This window comes from Chiloscyllium plagiosum, unplaced genomic scaffold (assembly GCF_037043375.1).
Source record: "Chiloscyllium plagiosum isolate Xiang-an unplaced genomic scaffold, Cpla_swu_hap1 HiC_scaffold_4, whole genome shotgun sequence".
Taxonomy (NCBI): Eukaryota; Metazoa; Chordata; class Chondrichthyes; order Orectolobiformes; family Hemiscylliidae; genus Chiloscyllium; species Chiloscyllium plagiosum.
Window position 1 is genome coordinate 145,000,879 of NW_028270142.1, and position 17,789 is coordinate 145,018,667.

Sequence of the window (17,789 nt, forward strand, 5' to 3'; positions counted from 1 at the left end):
CATCCTTCCTGTGTTCACCTGTCTGGTCCTTTTCGAATTTGATAGGTTTTCAAACTCCAGTGAATACAGCCCTAACTGAACCAGTCTCTCTTGACATGCCAGTGCTACCATCCCAAGAATCAGTCTGGGAAATCTTTTGTTGCATTAACCTTTGTTTCTGTTGAGCTACATATAAACCCTTGCTCTGAGCATTCCCCAATCATTAAGAATTTCTGGATTTACACTGTAATTGCCCAGGAATGGTGAGTGAAATCTATTGTTCTTATCACAGTCTGGCTGACAGCAATTTGCTTAACTATTAACTGCTTTTGCAAATGGTTCAGTAAGATATTTATCTGCTCAAGGCAATGAGTGATTGTCAATAAATAGGTTTTACCAGCTATGCAAACACCTTAAGATTGAATTATCAAGAAGTCACCCACTCTGTGGCTGAATTCTTACCAGGTTCTGAGAAGCTGGGGTCAATGGTGAGATTGCTGTTAGAAACTGACGAGAGGATTGGAGAGGCCTATCTCCACGTCAAGACCACTGCATTGCAACTTCTCGAGCAAAGTAGTGGGATTCCCACTAGGCAGCGATGAGTTCCCAATTGACATTCACTCGTGTTAACACCTTGTTAACAGGCCAACGCTGCACCCTCCTCCTCTCTCTCTCGCACACACACACTCACGCACACACACTCACCCACCATCAGGGAAAGTCAACAAGGAAACCAGAGCGGGTGCTTGTTGGGTTCATTTCACCACCTGCTCCAAAAGACACCCGTCCGTCATGTTCACAACCAAACTACAGTCCCCACTGGCACCAGCCAGACATCCCCTTCCACCACTAGCATCCCACTTTCAATGAGACATTACGGGCAGCAGAGTGGTTAGCACTGCTGCCTCACAGCGCCAGGGACCCGGGTTCAATTCCTGCCTCGGGCGACTCTCTGTGTGGAGGTTGCACATTCTCCCTGTATCTTTGTGGGTTTCCTCTGGGTACTATGCTTTCCTCCCACAATCCAAAGATGTGCAGGTCAGGTTAATTGGCCATAATAAGTTGCCCATAGTGTTAGGTGCATTAGTCAGGGGTAAGTAGGGGAATGGGTCTGGGTGGGTTACTCTTTGGAGGGTCAGTGTGGACTTGTTGGGCCTGTTTCCACACTGTCGGTAATCTAATCTATAAACATCATTACCACCCTGGCATTATTCAAAGCACTGGTACTGCACCCTGCAAAGGCTGACTGATCCAGCAGTGTATGGCTGCATCAGGTCCAGTTCCTGCATGGAGAGAGGATGCCAGGCTATTCCCTTACTCCCCCAGTGTGCATTCCCCTGGTGCTTCCTGGCATGCCCACACAGCCAGGTGAACGGTAGGTAATAAACAATGGGCAGTGAGGGTGGTGTCAGAGTGAACCAATACCCTGCACACACGCTGCTAGCCCTGCTCCCAGAATTGGCACCCATCATGTACTCCCCCAAACCACTGCACCTCATTATTGGCCAAACCGTGATGCCACAGCACATAATGAAGTATTGATTACTCTATCTTGATCTACTTTAGTTTTAAATTTTAAACGATTCAAAGTGTTCAATGAGGTGGATCAGGTTTGACCTTCCTATTTAAAACCTATGCTGACTACTCTTGATTACATCATCAGTTCTACAATGAAACTTTGATGAAAGAATCTTTCCTCCCAATAACTTAAAGCTAAATACTCCCTTGTTATCTGGACTTGTTCAATCTCATTTTTAAATGCAGAATAAACGATAGCTACTCCGAAACCCATGGGCATTATCCTTTTACCGAATGGACTTTCACTTAAATAGCAGTCATGTTCTATTGATTAGATTAGATTAGATTACAGTGTGGAAACAGGCCCTTCGGCCCAACAAGTCCACACCGACCCGCCGAAGTGTAACCCACCCATACCCCTACATTTACCCCTTATCTAACACTACGGGCAATTTAGCATGGCCAATTCACCTAACCTGCACACCTTTGGACTGTGGGAGGAAACCGGAGCACCCGGAGGAAACCCACGCAGACACGGGGAGAATGTGCAAACTCCACACAGTCAGTCGCCTGAGGCGGGAATTGAACCCGGGTCTCTGGCGCTGTGAGGCAGCAGTGCTAACCACTGTGCCACCGTGCCTTTACTCAATACCTTTCAATTTGACAAACTGCACCTTCCAAGCCCATGACCACCCCCAGTTGGGAGGATACAGGAGAGAGGGTAGACACAAACACTGCCCACTGGAAGCTCTCCTCCAAGCCACTCTCGAAGGGGAATCAGATAAATCTGAACGGCAATTGGAGAAAACAGCAGACTGCTCTTTCACAGGGCCAGTAAAGGCAGGACGGGCCAAATGATCTCCTTCTGTGCTGTATGATTCTGTGGCCAGGATTTATCTCTAGAGAACAGGACTGCACATGATCTATACATTGTTGTAGCATCTGTCCTTTCTTGTGGAGATCTGCAATGACCACTTGCCTCAGCAAGACGCCTTTGACCACTATTCTGAGTGAGCAAGGCTTCACTTCTTTGTTCCATCTTTATAGGCAGCAGCCATTTCAAAGCGTTCATCTACATTTATTTGAATACCACACACACACACACACACACCATGAATTCTGCATGAATTTAAAATGTCTGCTTTAAACATTAATGCTCACGGGCAAAGGGCTTTTTACTCGAGACTTCAATTTCTTTCCCCTATCCACGACTCCAGGGAACCTAGAGCAAATAAATGTCTTGGTTTGAATTATCCTCAGGGACTGTGTAGCCAGTGGCAACCACATGGTTGTGAGGAGGCAAAACCACTTTCTGTGAAATATGAGATAAAACACAGAGGAGTTGAGTGCTTTTGGATTTGTTTATTTCTGTCTTTCCATTTTCCTGTCTTTGCAGTTGTGAAACGACTGGCACCGATATTTGAAAACGGAGCTTTCACTTTCCTCATTAATTATAAAATATCAATGTTGTTTCCTCTGATCATTTTCCCCTCTTGTTCTTTGGCTTTTTCTTCTTTATTGATGTCCTTGACCCTTCACCCTGAAGTTAAAAAAAAAAATTTGAGTGCATTGTTCAATAATAAAACCGTCTGAGAGACTCAGAACGTTGCAGCCAGTTCCAAAGGGACACAGACACCCAATGGGAGAAGGTTCACGAGGATGATCTCCGATCGAGAGGCAAGTTGGGATTCTCTGGAGGTGAGAAGAATGGGAGGTGATCACATTGAAACATATCAGATTCTTAAGGGGCTTGATAGGGTCAACGCTGCGAGGATGTTTCCCCTCATGGGTGATGGAAATGTGTTGCTGGAAAAGCGCAGCAGGTCAGGCAGCATCCAGGGAACAGGAGAATCGACGTTTCGGGCATAAGCCCTTCTTCAGGAATGGGGAAAGTTTGTCCAGCAGGCTAAGATAAAAGGTAGGGAGGAGGGACTTGGGAGAGGGGCGTCGGAAATGTGATAGGTGGAAAGAGGTCAAGGTGAGGGTGATAGGTCAGACTGGGGTGGGGGCGGAGAGGTCGGGAAGAAGATCTCAGGTTAGGAAGGCGGTGCTGAATTTGATGGATTTGACTGAGACAGGGTGGGGGGAGGGGAAATGAGGAAACTGGTGAAATCCGAGTTCATCCCTTGTGGTTGGAGGGTTCCTAGCCGGAAGATGAGGCGTTCTTCCTCCAACCGTCGTTTTGTTGTGGTCTGACGATGGAGGAGTCCAAAGACCTGCATATCCTTGGTGGAGTGGGAGGGGGAATTGAAATGTTGAGCTACAGGGTGGTTGGGTTGGTTGGTCCGGGTGTCCCAGAGGTGTTCTCTGAAACGCTCCGCAAGTAGCCGGCCTGTCTCCCCAATATAGAGGAGGCCACATCGGGTGCAGAGGATGCAATAGATGATATGTGTGGAGGTGCAGGTGAATCTGTGGCGGATATGGAAGTTTCCTTTGGGGCCTTGGAGGGAGGTGATGGGGGAGGTGTGGGCGCAAGTCTTGCACCTCCTGCGGTTGCAGGGGAAGGTGCCGGGAGTGGAGGTTGGGTTGGTGGGGGGTGTGGATCTGACGAGGGAGTCACGGAGGGAGTGGTCTTTACGGAATGCTGATAGGGGAGGGGAGGGAAATATATCCTTGGTGGTGGGGTCCGTTTGGAGGTAGCGGAAATGACGGCGGATGATGCGCTGTACATGGAGATTAGTGGGGTGGTAGGTGAGGACCAGTGGGGTTCTGTCCTGGTGGCGGTTGGAGGGGCGGGGTTCAAGGGCGGAGGAGCGGGAAGTGGAAGAGATGCGGTGGAGGGCATCGTCGACCACGTCGGGGGGGAAATTGCGGTCCTTGAAGAAGGAGGCCATCTGTGTTGTGCGTTTTTGGAACTGGTCCTCCTGGGAGCAGATGCGGCAGAGTCGAAGGAATTGGGAGAATGGGATGGCGTTTTTACAGGGGGCAGGATGGGAGGAGGTGTAGTCCAGGTAGCTGTGGGAGTCGGTCGGTTTGTAGTAGATGTCCGTGTTGATTCCGTCGCCTGAGATGGAAATAGAAAGGACGAGGAAGGGGAGTGAGGAATCAGTCTCAGATTCCTCCCTCCCCTTCCTCGAACTTTCTATTTCCATCTCAGGCGGCGGAATCAACACGGACATCTACTACAAACCGACCGACTCCCACAGCTACCTGGACTACACCTCCTCCCATCCTGCCCCCTGTAAAAACGCCATCCCATTCTCCCAATTCCTTCGACTCTGCCGCATCTGCTCCCAGGAGGACCAGTTCCAAAAACGCACAACACAGATGGCCTCCTTCTTCAAGGACCGCAATTTCCCCCCCGACGTGGTCGACGATGCCCTCCACCGCATCTCTTCCACTTCCCGCTCCTCCGTCCTTGAACCCCGCCCCTCCAACCGCCACCAGGACAGAACCCCACTGGTCCTCACCTACCACTCCACCAATCTCCATGTACAGCGCATCATCCGCCGTCATTTCCGCTACCTCCAAACGGACCCCACCACCAAGGATATATTTCCCTCCCCTCCCCTATCAGCATTCCGTAAAGACCACTCCCTCCGTGACTCCCTCGTCAGATCCACACCCCCCACCAACCCAACCTCCACTCCCGGCACCTTCCCCTGCAACCGCAGGAGGTGCAAGACTTGTGCCCACACCTCCCCCATCACCTCCCTCCAAGGCCCCAAAGGAAACTTCCATATCCGCCACAGATTCACCTGCACCTCCACACATATCATCTATTGCATCCTCTGCACCCGATGTGGCCTCCTCTATATTGGGGAGACAGGCCGGCTACTTGCGGAGCGTTTCAGAGAACACCTCTGGGACACCCAGACCAACCAACCCAACCACCCTGTAGCTCAACATTTCAATTCCCCCTCCCACTCCACCAAGGATATGCAGGTCTTTGGACTCCTCCATCGTCAGACCACAACAAAACGACGGTTGGAGGAAGAACGCCTCATCTTCCGGCTAGGAACCCTCCAACCACAAGGGATGAACTCGGATTTCACCAGTTTCCTCATTTCCCCTCCCCCCACCCTGTCTCAGTCAAATCCATCAAATTCAGCACCGCCTTCCTAACCTGAGATCTTCTTCCCGACCTCTCCGCCCCCACCCCAGTCTGACCTATCACCCTCACCTTGACCTCTTTCCACCTATCACATTTCCGACGCCCCTCTCCCAAGTCCCTCCTCCCTACCTTTTATCTTAGCCTGCTGGACAAACTTTCCCCATTCCTGAAGAAGGGCTTATGCCCGAAACGTCGATTCTCCTGTTCCCTGGATGCTGCCTGACCTGCTGCGCTTTTCCAGCAACACATTTCCAGCTCTGATCTCCAGCATCTGCAGACCTCACTTTCTCCCCTCATGGGTGAGTCTAGGAGCAGAGGGTACAGTCTCAGAATAAAGGGGCACCAATTTCAGACTGAGATGAGGAGGAATTTCTTCTCTCTGAGGGTTCGGGGTCTTTGGAACTCCTTGCCTCAGAGAGCTGTGGGGGCAGAGTCCTTGTGTATATTTAAGGCTGAGACTGATAGATTCTAGATCAGTCGGGGAATCAAAAGATTACGGGGAAAGGGCAGAAAAGAATGTCGGATCAGCCACGATCCTATTGAATGGGTGAGCAGGCACAAGGGGCCGAATGGCCTACACCTGTTCCTATTTATTATTGAGTTACGGCAGATGCAGCTTGATGTTGAAAAGTATAGTCCCAAGAAAAATAGACTGTAGCAATTTCAAATTGGCATGGAGAAGGTAGGTTCTGTGGAGAAAATTAGCACCCTCATACAGAAATTATTTTAAAAAGCCAGAACAAAATCCCAAATTTGAATTAAGCAAGATGTGTAAAGAATTTCTTTAAAGCCCCCCCCCCCCCCCCCCAAGACACCCACGCAAGCACAGTATCGTTCTCTATGGTGGGCTCTGCACATCAGGAATTGGCCCAATGGTCAGAACAGCGGCAAAAATATTTGTTCATGGGATCTGGGTGTCACTGGCCAGGTCAGCATTTATTGCCCATCCAAATTGCCCAGAGGTGAGTTGAAACTCAACGACATTGCTATGGATCTGGAGTCATGTGTAGGCCAGACCCAAGTAAGGGACAGCTGATTTCCTTCCCTAAAGGGAAATCCTTATCCAAGGACTGCATGAAGACTTGGCATTCACCGTTTGAAAGTGTTTAATTAGTAGATTACAATTTTTTTTCATTCTTCTTTTTAAATCACCCCTTAACTGTGTTGGTCTACCTGTATGTGTGTGAAAAAAGATACTCATTAGCTTAGCTTGTTGCTTAGCTTTGTTCATCTAAAGTTACAGTATTAATAATAAATTGTTAATTTTTGTTTAAGTTATAAACTTTGTGTGTAAGATCTGTCATTTGTAGAGTTTGGTTAGGAACAACGAATATTTTGATTTCACTGCGTTGCAAATCCAGTGATAGTTTGGCTGATTTGGTTTCACTTACTGTCACTGATTGTAACAAATCTATATTAGATCAGGATCTTGTAGGCCTTTCTAAAAGTGCTCACCATTGCTCTTCCATCTTCTCTAAATACTTTCATAATTTTAAACAGAAAGCCCAGCACTCCCCACCACCGCCTCCCCCTAGTCCCCCTAGTCACTCCTCATTTCTCAGGGGAAGGCACCCGGTCTGTTCAATCTTTCCTCAGTGTTAACACCTTCCTTTTATCCTTCTGTCAGCTGTACCCATCACTGCAGTCTGAGCTATTATGCATTGTGTCTTTGGTCTTACTGCAAGTTCGGCGTAACCTTCATCAACAAGGATATTTCTGGCACAGTTATTAATGTGCTTGAAGCGATCAGGGCCCAGTAAGATTCCTCCGTACCACCGCGAAACAACCACCAGCACGTTACGTGCATCCAAAATCTGTTGAAGTAAAACGTTATGTAAGGAAAGGTCGCATTTAATCTTTACTAATAATCGCAGAGATGTAAATGAAAGACAAGATCAGTTGATTGAAATCTCACTTTAAGAGGCTCCATAAATCACAGACTGGATACCATTTGGAGTCCTCTGTCTAAATCTGACCACAGTCGAGAATCTCCCAACCACAGCCTCTAACCTCATCGTCTGCGCACCCAGCACCGTCTAATTCTACCTCCCAGTGAAGATTCAAAACTCCTCACTTTCTCCTAATTCTGAAAACAGCCCATTATAGAAAGGACACAATTCCCTGAAAAGGATGCAGGGAACAATTACTCAAACATTCTTCATTCTTTCTGTAAAAGTTGATCATTACTTCCTTAATTTTGTATGTATCTACTTTTTAAAAAATGTATCCTTTCATGGAATAAGGGTATCCTTGCTTTGGCAGACTGTGGCTAGTGGGTACCACAAGGATCAGGACTTCAGCCCCAGCTGATCACAATATAGATCAATGACCTGGACATGGGGACCGAATGAAACATTTCCAAGGTTGTGAGGACGCAAAGCTAAGTGGGGAATGTGTACAATGAGGAAGTACAAAGCAGCTTCAAGAGGATTTCCACAGACTGAGCGAGTCGGCAAAAACACAGCAGATGTGTGTCAAAATTATGGAACTCATTCCCCAATAGGATTATTGGTCTACCCACACATAATGGGTGGCAGTCATTCAAGAAGGCAAAGTACTCACACTCGACCTCTGGACCAGGAGATCAGAGTTCAAGTCTTACTGGCTCCAGTAACATCTCTGAACAGGCCAATTAGAAAATAACAGCAGGCAGCTCAACCTTCTCAAGGGACAATTAGGGAAGGGATAATAAATTATTTTTTAAAAAAGGCAGACAAATATGAGATACAGTCAGGATTAGAGTGATGCTGGAAAAGCACAGCAGGTCAGGCAGCATCCAAGCAGCAGGAAAATCGACGTTTTGGGCAAAAGCCCTTCATCAGGAATACTGAGATACAGTCAGTTCTTCTATAACACAATGGTTGCGTTCTTGGGCAACCCCATGTGATAGAAAAATCACAATTTACCAACAGCGCTTAAAGTGTTAGTGATGTAGTTGCACTCCAGCCAACATACGTTTAAAAAGTTTGTGCTGTAGGAACAGCGTCCCCAATTTGTCAATTGCATTACAGTGAATTTGTGTTGACAAAACGTACATGATAACAGAACGACTTGTATCCACTTTGGTAGAAGTAACAGAAATAATTTGCTTTCTCCAATTCACTCAAAGGATATGGGCATCGCCAAGACCAGCAATCAATGCCCATCCCTAATTGCCCAAAGGGTGGGTATTTATTACAATCAAGATGACTGCCATTTGACTAGTACTTTATTCAACTATTGGTTTATTTTATTATATCATAGTTGGATTTGAACTCATGTCCTCAAGAGCGAAGGCTCTGGCTTCCTACAGCAGTGACACCACGACCGACACCATCAGCCCCCGATAAAGCTCAGAAATGCTCAGTTACCTGCAGTAAATGCAGAAGACGACCACCAGCTGCAGTTTCTCCATCATCTTCACAATCTTGCAGGAATGTCTGTTTGTCCTCGCAATGTATCCTACACAATTAATCCCCACACTCTAGTCATTATTCCAATGAACACTCCCACAATTACAGATCAAAATACACACGTCTATGCTGCTATCACTTAAAATGTATAGCATCGGCAATAGCAAATTAATTTTTTACAATTATAATCTTTGACACTGGTGTCACATCAAGCATACCTGAGGGTGTCTCAATTTTAAAAATAAAATCTAAAGCAGGCATGCCCTTTTTAACATGAGTTTTTAACATGTTAATCCTTACCGTTGCTGCCAAGCGTCACCTGACATTTAGAATGCCAGTCAGCCGAGTTTCTGGAAGCTTCCAAATGTGGTTTACGATGGAAATGTAATCTGGACAACTTCCCTGTGGCAAGTCATGCCTGCCACAGACACGACGTAACACAAAACAACAAGTCCTCAAGATTCTCTACTATTCTTTCATGGGATGTGGGTATCCACACAAGAATGATATTTGCTGCCCAACCTTAATTGCCATCTGACATAGTGGCTTGCGGGGGGCACTCAAGAGTCAACCACATTGCTGAGGGTCAGGAGTCATGTGGAGGCCAGACGAGGTAAGGATGACAGATTTCCTTTCCTGAAGGACATTGGTGAACCAGATGGGTTTCCAATCATTATTGATAATGGTTACATGGTTACTTTAGTCTCGCATTGAATTCCAGATTGTTTGCCAAATTAAAATGCCACCATCTGCCACAATAGGATTTAAACGCATTTCTCCAGAACATCAACCTGCAGTTCTGGATTGCTAGACAAGTGACATTACTACCATTACGTCACCGCCTCCCCTCTTTACACATTTGCCAGGGGTGAACAAAAACAAAACTTTTCCAGGACAAACCTGGGCAATTTTCCACATTGTTGGGTAGATGTCAGTGCTGTAACTGCACTGGAAGAGCTTAACGCGGGGAGCAGCAAGTTCGGGAGCACACGTCTTCAGTATGTTGTCAGCCACAATAAATAAAACCATAAACAGCTAGAGAAACTCAACAGGTATGGCAGCATTGGTGGAGAGAGAGAGAGACCTAATTAATATTTTGAATCTGGTATAACTCCTCATCACCCTACCGTCAATGCAGTAACAGTTGCCTTTAACCGATATCACGTCGAGTGAATCGAATTAGCCGAAGACTGGCACCAGGATCTCTGGAGGCAGCCGAGATGGATCATCTGCTCGGCACTTCTGGCTGAAGATCATTGGGAATGCCTCAGGCTTGTATTGTGCACTGATGTGCAATTGAGGATGGCGATAGTTGTGGAATCCCCTGGCTGAGTAGGGGATATGCCGGGCCGTGAGGTTACAGATTGTTCTGGAGGTACAATTCTGCTGCTGTTGGTGGTCTACAGCGCCTCATGGATGTCCAGTCTTGAGTTGCTAGATCTGTTTGAAGTCTGTCCCATTTAGCATGGTGATAGTGCCAGACAACACGATGGAGGGTATTCTCAATGTGAAGGTGGGATTTTGTCTCCACAAGGACAGTGCGGTCGACACTCTTACCAATATTTTCATGGATGCATCTGCAACCAGCAGACTGGTAAAGATGAGGTTAAGTATGTTTTTCCCTCTTGTTGATTCCCTCATCACCTGCCACAAACCCAATATAACAGCTAATAATTGACAGTGGTTTCATGGTCTCTGCTGGACTGCTAATTGCAGATTCATTAACTTAATGTAAATTCCACCACCAGCTGTGTGGGTGTGGGAACCTTGTGTTCAGAGTAGTCCATATACAGTCAGAGTCACACAGCCTGGAAACAGACCGTTCGGTCCAACAGTCTATGCTGACCAAAGTCCCAAACTGTACTAGTCTCACCTAGCTAACATTTGTGTGCTGGATTATGTTACAGTGCTCCAATGAAGCTCAACCCAATCGTGAGGAACAACACCTCGTTTGCTGCTGAGCCACTTTGATATGATGTGGTTTATTATTGTCGCATGTACTGAGAAACAGTAAAAAGTATTGCATTGTGTGCTAACCAGACAAATTATACCTTACAGAAATACATTAGGGTAACAGATCAGAATGCAGAACCTAGTGTTAACCTTCCAGCCTCGAACATTAAATTCCAGAACTTCAGAGCACGAACTCCAGCCTTTTATTCTTACAGTCCCCACCCTCCCTGGCTGGCACAGCAGACCCATTTTCTCCTTATTACACCAAACATTGACACCTATTCCACATCTCAATAATTTCTTTATCATCCTTGTCACTGGTTTTGTCTTTTGCTCTGGGTACCCTCGCCCTTTGTCAAGAGAATAAAATCCACCCTTTTCCAGCTCCTTTCAATTACAAAGTAGAGTCATAATGGACCCAAAACATTAACTCTGTTCCTTTCCCTCCACAGGCACTGCCACATCTGCAGGGTTTCTCCAGCATTTTCTCTTTTTATTTCAGATCTCCACCATCCAGTGTATTTTGTTTTGACACTACACAGCATTACCCGGGCCTCTCGATTCCAGCTCAGTGACAAGTTGTTTTTTTCAGTGATACATTTCTTATTCAATTTTGACCATCATTCAAATGTTACAAAATTCCTGACGTGCCTGAACCAATTGGCCTTTGCTGTACCTGTAAGCATAGATGTTGTGTGTGGCATTGGCAATCTTTTTGTTCTGATAAAGTTCCTGTAGAAGCAGTTTCACCTAAAGAGGAGACAAAGCAGACAAACATCTAAACCTCTGAGTTCTGCAGTAGGTTTGTAGCATCTGCAGGACTAAAATTAAATTCAAAATAATGGATACCCTTCACTCTACAATCCCAGGTATTTTTACTGGCTGCGAATTTGGATCAGAGTGTGGAAAAGGAAAGTATTAGCATTTCCATATTCTCCTGTGTGTGAGGAATGGGGAAGAGATGCCAAATGACTCCTGTGTTGTCACACTTGTAGCTCACTGCAATATCAAAGCCAGCAGCAATAACAGAGCAATTTCACTCTCACCTTTAGCAGGGGAGGCCTCCGAACAGACCATCCTGAACAAACTTGGCATTGGGGCAGAAACGGCTCAGTGTGGCTTTAACTCTGATCACACCACACCATGGTCACAGGGAGACACATCCAGGACAATCACCTCAAACAGAACACCATTTCGTTGACCTCAAAGACTGAAGAAACAGTCCACATGGTGGGGCCGCTGGTGAGTGCTGGTCCAACGTGATTGCCCAATAACATTCATACCGCTGTCTCACAATGGGCTGAGTTAATTTAAACCGCGGGTCAACAACTCAGTTTGAGACATCAAATGGAGTGAAGTAGGATTGTGTTTTAGTATCAGCCCTCTTTAACCCGTTCTTCACTTATGATCTTCACTGTGCTGATGAGGATCATGAAGGAGGAGTACATCTCTGATACGGTCTTGATGGCTCACTCTTTGACTTGTGGCAGCTCAGTGTATAAGCTGTGTGGAGCAAACTGAATCAGTTGGAGACTAGAATATGAGAGTTGAGGACCTCACTGCAAGTCACCCTGCATTGTAGCTTTGTAAAATTGTGTGCTGGTCCACCGTTATTTACGACTGGATGTGACAGGAATACAGGGCATGTAGGATTGGTCAGCTGTACGACTTTTAGCCCTGACAATCTGCTGTTTAGCACACAAGTCATCCTGTTTAGTGACTTCACCAGGCTGACACATCTAGTTCCTCCTGTTGCAATACCCTGGTGGATATTTTCTAATCAACCCATTCAGAGATGGAGCAGAGGGGGACATGAACCCAGGCCTCTCAGTCCAGAGGAAGGGACACTACCACTGCACCACATGAGCCATCTAGGGTAAAGATTTCACAGATATTTTCTAACCGCTCTGGTCAGAGATATTGCGGCTCAACATCTGCAGGAGGTGGGGCTTGGACCTGGATCCTTTCTTCTGAATGTCTCCTTTAGCCAGAGCTGGGCCCCAGCTTGATGGTAATGGCAGAGTAGAGGATACTCCAGGTCATGACAATACAGGCTGTGTTGGAGCTTGAATCTGCTATTGGTAAGGGCCCACCATGCCTCAAGGGCACCCAGTTCAGAAAAACCATTGCTAGTGATTCGATGGATATGAATGGGACTGGGGGGAGCAGCACCCCCAGCTGGAATGACAGCATTGCTGGGAGTGCCAGGGTGTGTGCGCGTGGGTGGGGAGGAGGTTAGAGTGGTCACCTGTGTACAAACCTAGGAGGATGAGGAGGACAGGTCACTTTTGTCACAGTCCTAGATATCATTTGTGAACTCAATGAGAATCAAGAAACAGTGAAAATCTGATTTATGATTTAGCAAAATGAAGTTTGAGGGGAGTCAGATGTGAAAGGCTTGTGATGAGTATGACAGTTTCTGCAAAGAAAAATCTTTAAATATGTTCCACGTTGGCTGCTTTCCCATTGCTAAAACACATTCAAAGAATTGTGCAATTGTGCTAATAGGTGCCGAGAGCAGGGGGAGCCTTTCATATCCAAGGGAGGAAATGGTATCCAATTGCCAAACCAATCTCTTGTGGATCAGTGATCCCCAATCCCTCAGCTTCTCTCCTGCCTGATGTGTCACACTCGATAGTCTCATTAAACCGTGAAGCTTTCCTGCCCACATATATTTGTGTCATTCATGTCTCAAGTCATCAGAATTGAGCCATAGCCAAACTAAACTAACTAATTCACATTGCAACTGCTTACAGGAAATAGCTTGCCCATGGAGGAATAGTGAAGACTAACTCAGAATTAAGAACAGTTAAGAAATGCCTTGTTGCAGAGGGTCAGGAAGTTGAAAATTAAATGCCCTTTTTAGTGGGATGAATGCACACTGACAAAAAAAATCCTCTCTATAATTTATGACCTTTAATTTTTAAAAGTCCATTCATGGTTGTGGGTGGCACTGGCTGAGCCTGTACTTATTCCCTCGCCCCTAGTTGCCCCTTGAGAAGGTGGGGCTGAGCTGCCTTCTTGAACTGCTGCAGTCCATGTGCTGTAGGTAGACCCACAATGCCCTTAGGGAGGGAATTCCAGGATTCTGACCCAGTGACACTGAAGGAACGGCGATATATTTCCAGGTCAGAATGATGAGTAGTTTTGAGGGGAACTTGCAAGGGGTGGTGTTCCATGTATTTGCTGCCCTTGTCCTTCTAGATGGAAGTGGTTGTGGGTTTGGAAGGTGCTGTCTGAGGATCTTTGGTGAATTTCTGCAGTGCATTTTGTAGATAGTACACACTGCTGCTACTGAACATTGGCAGTGGAGGGAGTGAATGTTTGTGGGTGTGGTGCCAATCAAGTGGGCTGTTTTGTCCAGAATGGTGTCAAGTATCTTGAGTGTTGTTGGAGCTGCACTCATCCAGGCAACTGGGGAGTATTCCATCACACTGACTTATGCCTTGTAGATGGTAGACAGGTTTTGGGGAGTCAGAAAGTGAGTTACTCGCTGCAGTATTTATAGCCTCTGACTTGCTCTTGTTGCTACTGTTTATGTGGCAAGTCCAGTCCTTGGGGAACCCCCCCCACCCAAGGATACTGATAAGGAATAAATCTACAACCTCTTGTTGTTCCTGTTACAAGCAAAAACAGTTACTCCCTCTGTACTCTGACCAGCCCACTCACAATTTTGAAAAAACCTCTATCCAATTTCCTCTCAGCCTTCTTCTCTGAAAGGTGAAAGTCTCAAGTTCTTCCATGTATCTTCATCGCTGAGATTTCTCATCCCTGAAGATATTCTTGTAAGCTGCTTTTGCACTCTCTCTAATGCAGTCACCTCTTTCCCATAATGTGGCACCCACAGCTGTACACAATACTCTGGATGAGACCTTACTCATATCTTGTACAAGTTTAACAGGCCCCTACTAATAACGACAAGGATACTGTATGTTTTATTTACTGCTCTCTGCCACATTCAATGATCTGTGCACAAAAATAATCAAGAGCACCCTGCTGCTGCACCCCCTTTTAGACTGAAAGGCAAAGTTGGGGTACAATGTTCTTCTTACCAAAGTGTATCACCTGACACTTCACTACATTGACCCTCACCTGCTACCTGTCCACCCATTCCACCAACTTGTAAATGTCCTTTTGGACTTCCATCTTCACAGTTTATAATTCTTCCACATTTCAGGGGCTCCATTTTGAATGATAACTGGGTCATTAGGTGTATTCAAAGCAAAGACAGGCAGATTTTTCATTAGTATGTATCAAGGATTAAAGGGAAAAGGTAGGAAGGTGGAGTTGAGGATTATCAGACCAGCCATGGTCTTATTGAATAGTAGAGCAGACTTAAGGGGCTGAATGGCCTGCTTCTGCTACTTATATCTTTTGGTTTTGTTGTCAGTGGTGACCATGACAACCATAATTGATTCTTGTAAAAACTCATAGGGGTCATTATGTCCTTTAGGGAATGAAATCTCCCATGCTTACCTAGTCTGGCCTGCATGGGTGTCCAAGTCCAGAGCAATTACTGTTAACTCCCCCCTGAAAAGGCCAAGCAAGCCAACCTGCTGAAGGACCATCAGGGATGGACAACCAGTGATGGTCTTGCCAGCGATAGTCACATCCCACAAAAGAATAAGGAAAACAGTTAGAGAAGGCAACTTAAACGTTGGCCTTTATTACAAGAGATGGTGATTAGATGTACAAATGAGTTACTACATCCGTAGAGGACAGCAGTGAGACTGTTCATAGAAGGTTCTCCAGGATGATTCCCAGGGAGAAAGGGTTTGCGTTGGGAGAAAACATTGAGAAGGTTGGACCAATACCATTGAAGCTGAGAAGAACGAGTATTGGTCTGACTGAAATAGAAGATTGAGTGGGCAAGACAAATCGGATGCTGGGAGGATTCATCCTCTCGGGAGGGAGCTGGGGCTTTAGAACTGGGAAATTTTAAACCTTTTCCCATTTAAGATTGAGATGAGGAAAAATTTCTTCCCTCAAAGCTTGGGAATTCTCTTCTCCAGAGGCTGGGTCATTGAGTTTGACAGATGTTTGACGACAAAGACATCAAGGGTATTGGCGAAGGAGAGCAAGAAAGTGGAGAAGGTTCAAATGGGCTGAATGGCCTCCTCTTGCTCCTGTTTCTTACAATGTGATAGATTTTACCCCTAAAGGCAATTCTTTTCTTTTGCTCAATTCCAAAACCTATTCTCAAAAGGTCTCTTCATACCTGCTGCCTCAGGATCTCTCCAGTACATACTTCAGGGGCAGCACAGTGACTCAGTGGTTAGCGCTTCTGCCCCACAGCACCAGGGACCTGGCCACTCAACCCTTGGGTGACTGTCTGTAGAGCTTGCACGTATTGCCCATGTCTATGAGAGTTTTTTCCAGGTGCTCCAGTTTCCTCCCACAGTCCAAGGATGTGCAGGTTAAATGGGTGGTCATGCTAAACTGCCCAGAGTGTCCAGGGATATGCAAGCTAGGTGGGTTAGCCATAGGAAATGCAGGTTACAAGGATGGGGGTGGGGTCTGTGTGGGTTTGATGGGCTGAATGGCCTTCTTCCACACTGTAGGGATTCTCTGGAATATTGCTACAATCTCTTCCCAAACTTTGGAATTTATCATTAGGCCATACAAATTAATTGGCAACTTTCAAAAAGGGACCATGACCAATAATTGATGGAGAAGAGAGAGAGCAAGAGAAGGGCTAACCTGGCTGCACTTTGAAAGAGCTAGCATCAAATGGACAGGGGGAAGGATCACTGTTCCCAAGACTGCCTGTTGTTTCAACTTGCAAAAATCCACATAAAAAGTATAAACAAATTTGCTAGGCCCATCTACAAATAAGCAAATTTGCAAAATAAATTTGTTTTTGCTTTTCTATAAATCAACAATTAATGCAAATAAATGAACCTGAATACTTAATGATATCTTTTTTCTGGTCAGCACTTAATTCTGGGAGATAAGCAGACTTTTCATTAGGCCCATAATTGGCTGTATTCACTCCCTTACTTTGTGGTGCATTTTGCTACAACTTCATAAATTATACAAAGGCTGCAACTCTAAATGGACATCAAAGTATTCATGAAGCATCAAATCAGCCTTAATCAAGTCTTTTCTCCTTTGATTTCAAAAGCCTAATTTGATATCTTACCATCATTATATATTAACGTAGGGGCGAGGATAAAAATGCCAAGTTAATGTAGTATGGGTTATAGTTTGCGAAGAGAAATTAAAATCTCTTTTCAAATCAAAAAGTTCTTAAAGAGCTCATAAAATTTCAATTAAATTCTCTTTGGAGATGTGTTTTTTATATAAACAAAGGCCTTCCTCATCATTATAAACATTTTCTTTTTCCAATCAGCCCTTAACTCATTATCAAACTCATCAGTGATATATTTATTCTACTGATAAAATGATTTTGATGAGGTTGTTAAAACTTCAAATGGCCAAGTAACCGAGGGAGCCTTCCCAGATCGCAGAATATCAAGAGTGCAACAGGAGGCTGTTTAGCCCATCATGTCTGTGCTGGCTCTTGGAGAGAGCAGCCTGATTAATCCCAATCCCTTCTGCTCTCTTCCCATATCTCAGCAAATTCCATCCATTTCTCCAATTCCCTTTTGGAAGTTCCTATCAAGGCTGCTCCCACTGTCCTTTCAGGCATCATGTTCCAGATCATAACACACTGCATTAATTAGATTCTCCTCTACTGGGATCCTGAAGGGACATTGAGGTAAAGAGGCACGTTGTTGAAGCTTTCATCAGCACCAAATCACAAGAACACCAAATCTCAAAAGGAACATCAATTTATACTGCATGAGAAAACAGACGTTGATTGGCAGAGCCATCATTATGAAAAATGCACCAGGGAATAGTCGAACCCAAGCTTTTGTTTATTCAAACAG

The 17,789-nt window shown here is 45.6% G+C and overlaps 1 protein-coding gene across 3 annotated transcripts in view; it reads right to left on the bottom strand.

Annotated features, from left to right (window-relative positions):
* Positions 1 to 2,844: 2,844 nt before the first annotated feature.
* impact (impact RWD domain protein) overlaps positions 2,845 to 17,789 on the bottom strand; it is a 46,844-nt gene continuing 31,899 nt past the window's right edge. For 2 of the 3 annotated variants that reach the window (XM_087986745.1, XM_087986744.1), the window contains exons 8-11: positions 11,573 to 11,646; positions 8,902 to 8,992; positions 7,231 to 7,365; positions 2,845 to 3,037 (exon numbers count right to left, since the gene is read on the bottom strand). In XM_087986745.1, coding sequence (XP_087842871.1) covers positions 2,978 to 3,037; positions 7,231 to 7,365; positions 8,902 to 8,992; positions 11,573 to 11,646 — 360 coding nt within the window. In that variant the 3' untranslated portion in view covers positions 2,845 to 2,977. The remainder of the gene's footprint in view (positions 3,038 to 7,230; positions 7,366 to 8,901; positions 8,993 to 11,572; positions 11,647 to 17,789) is intronic. The other variant, XM_087986746.1, reaches the window with a different exon arrangement.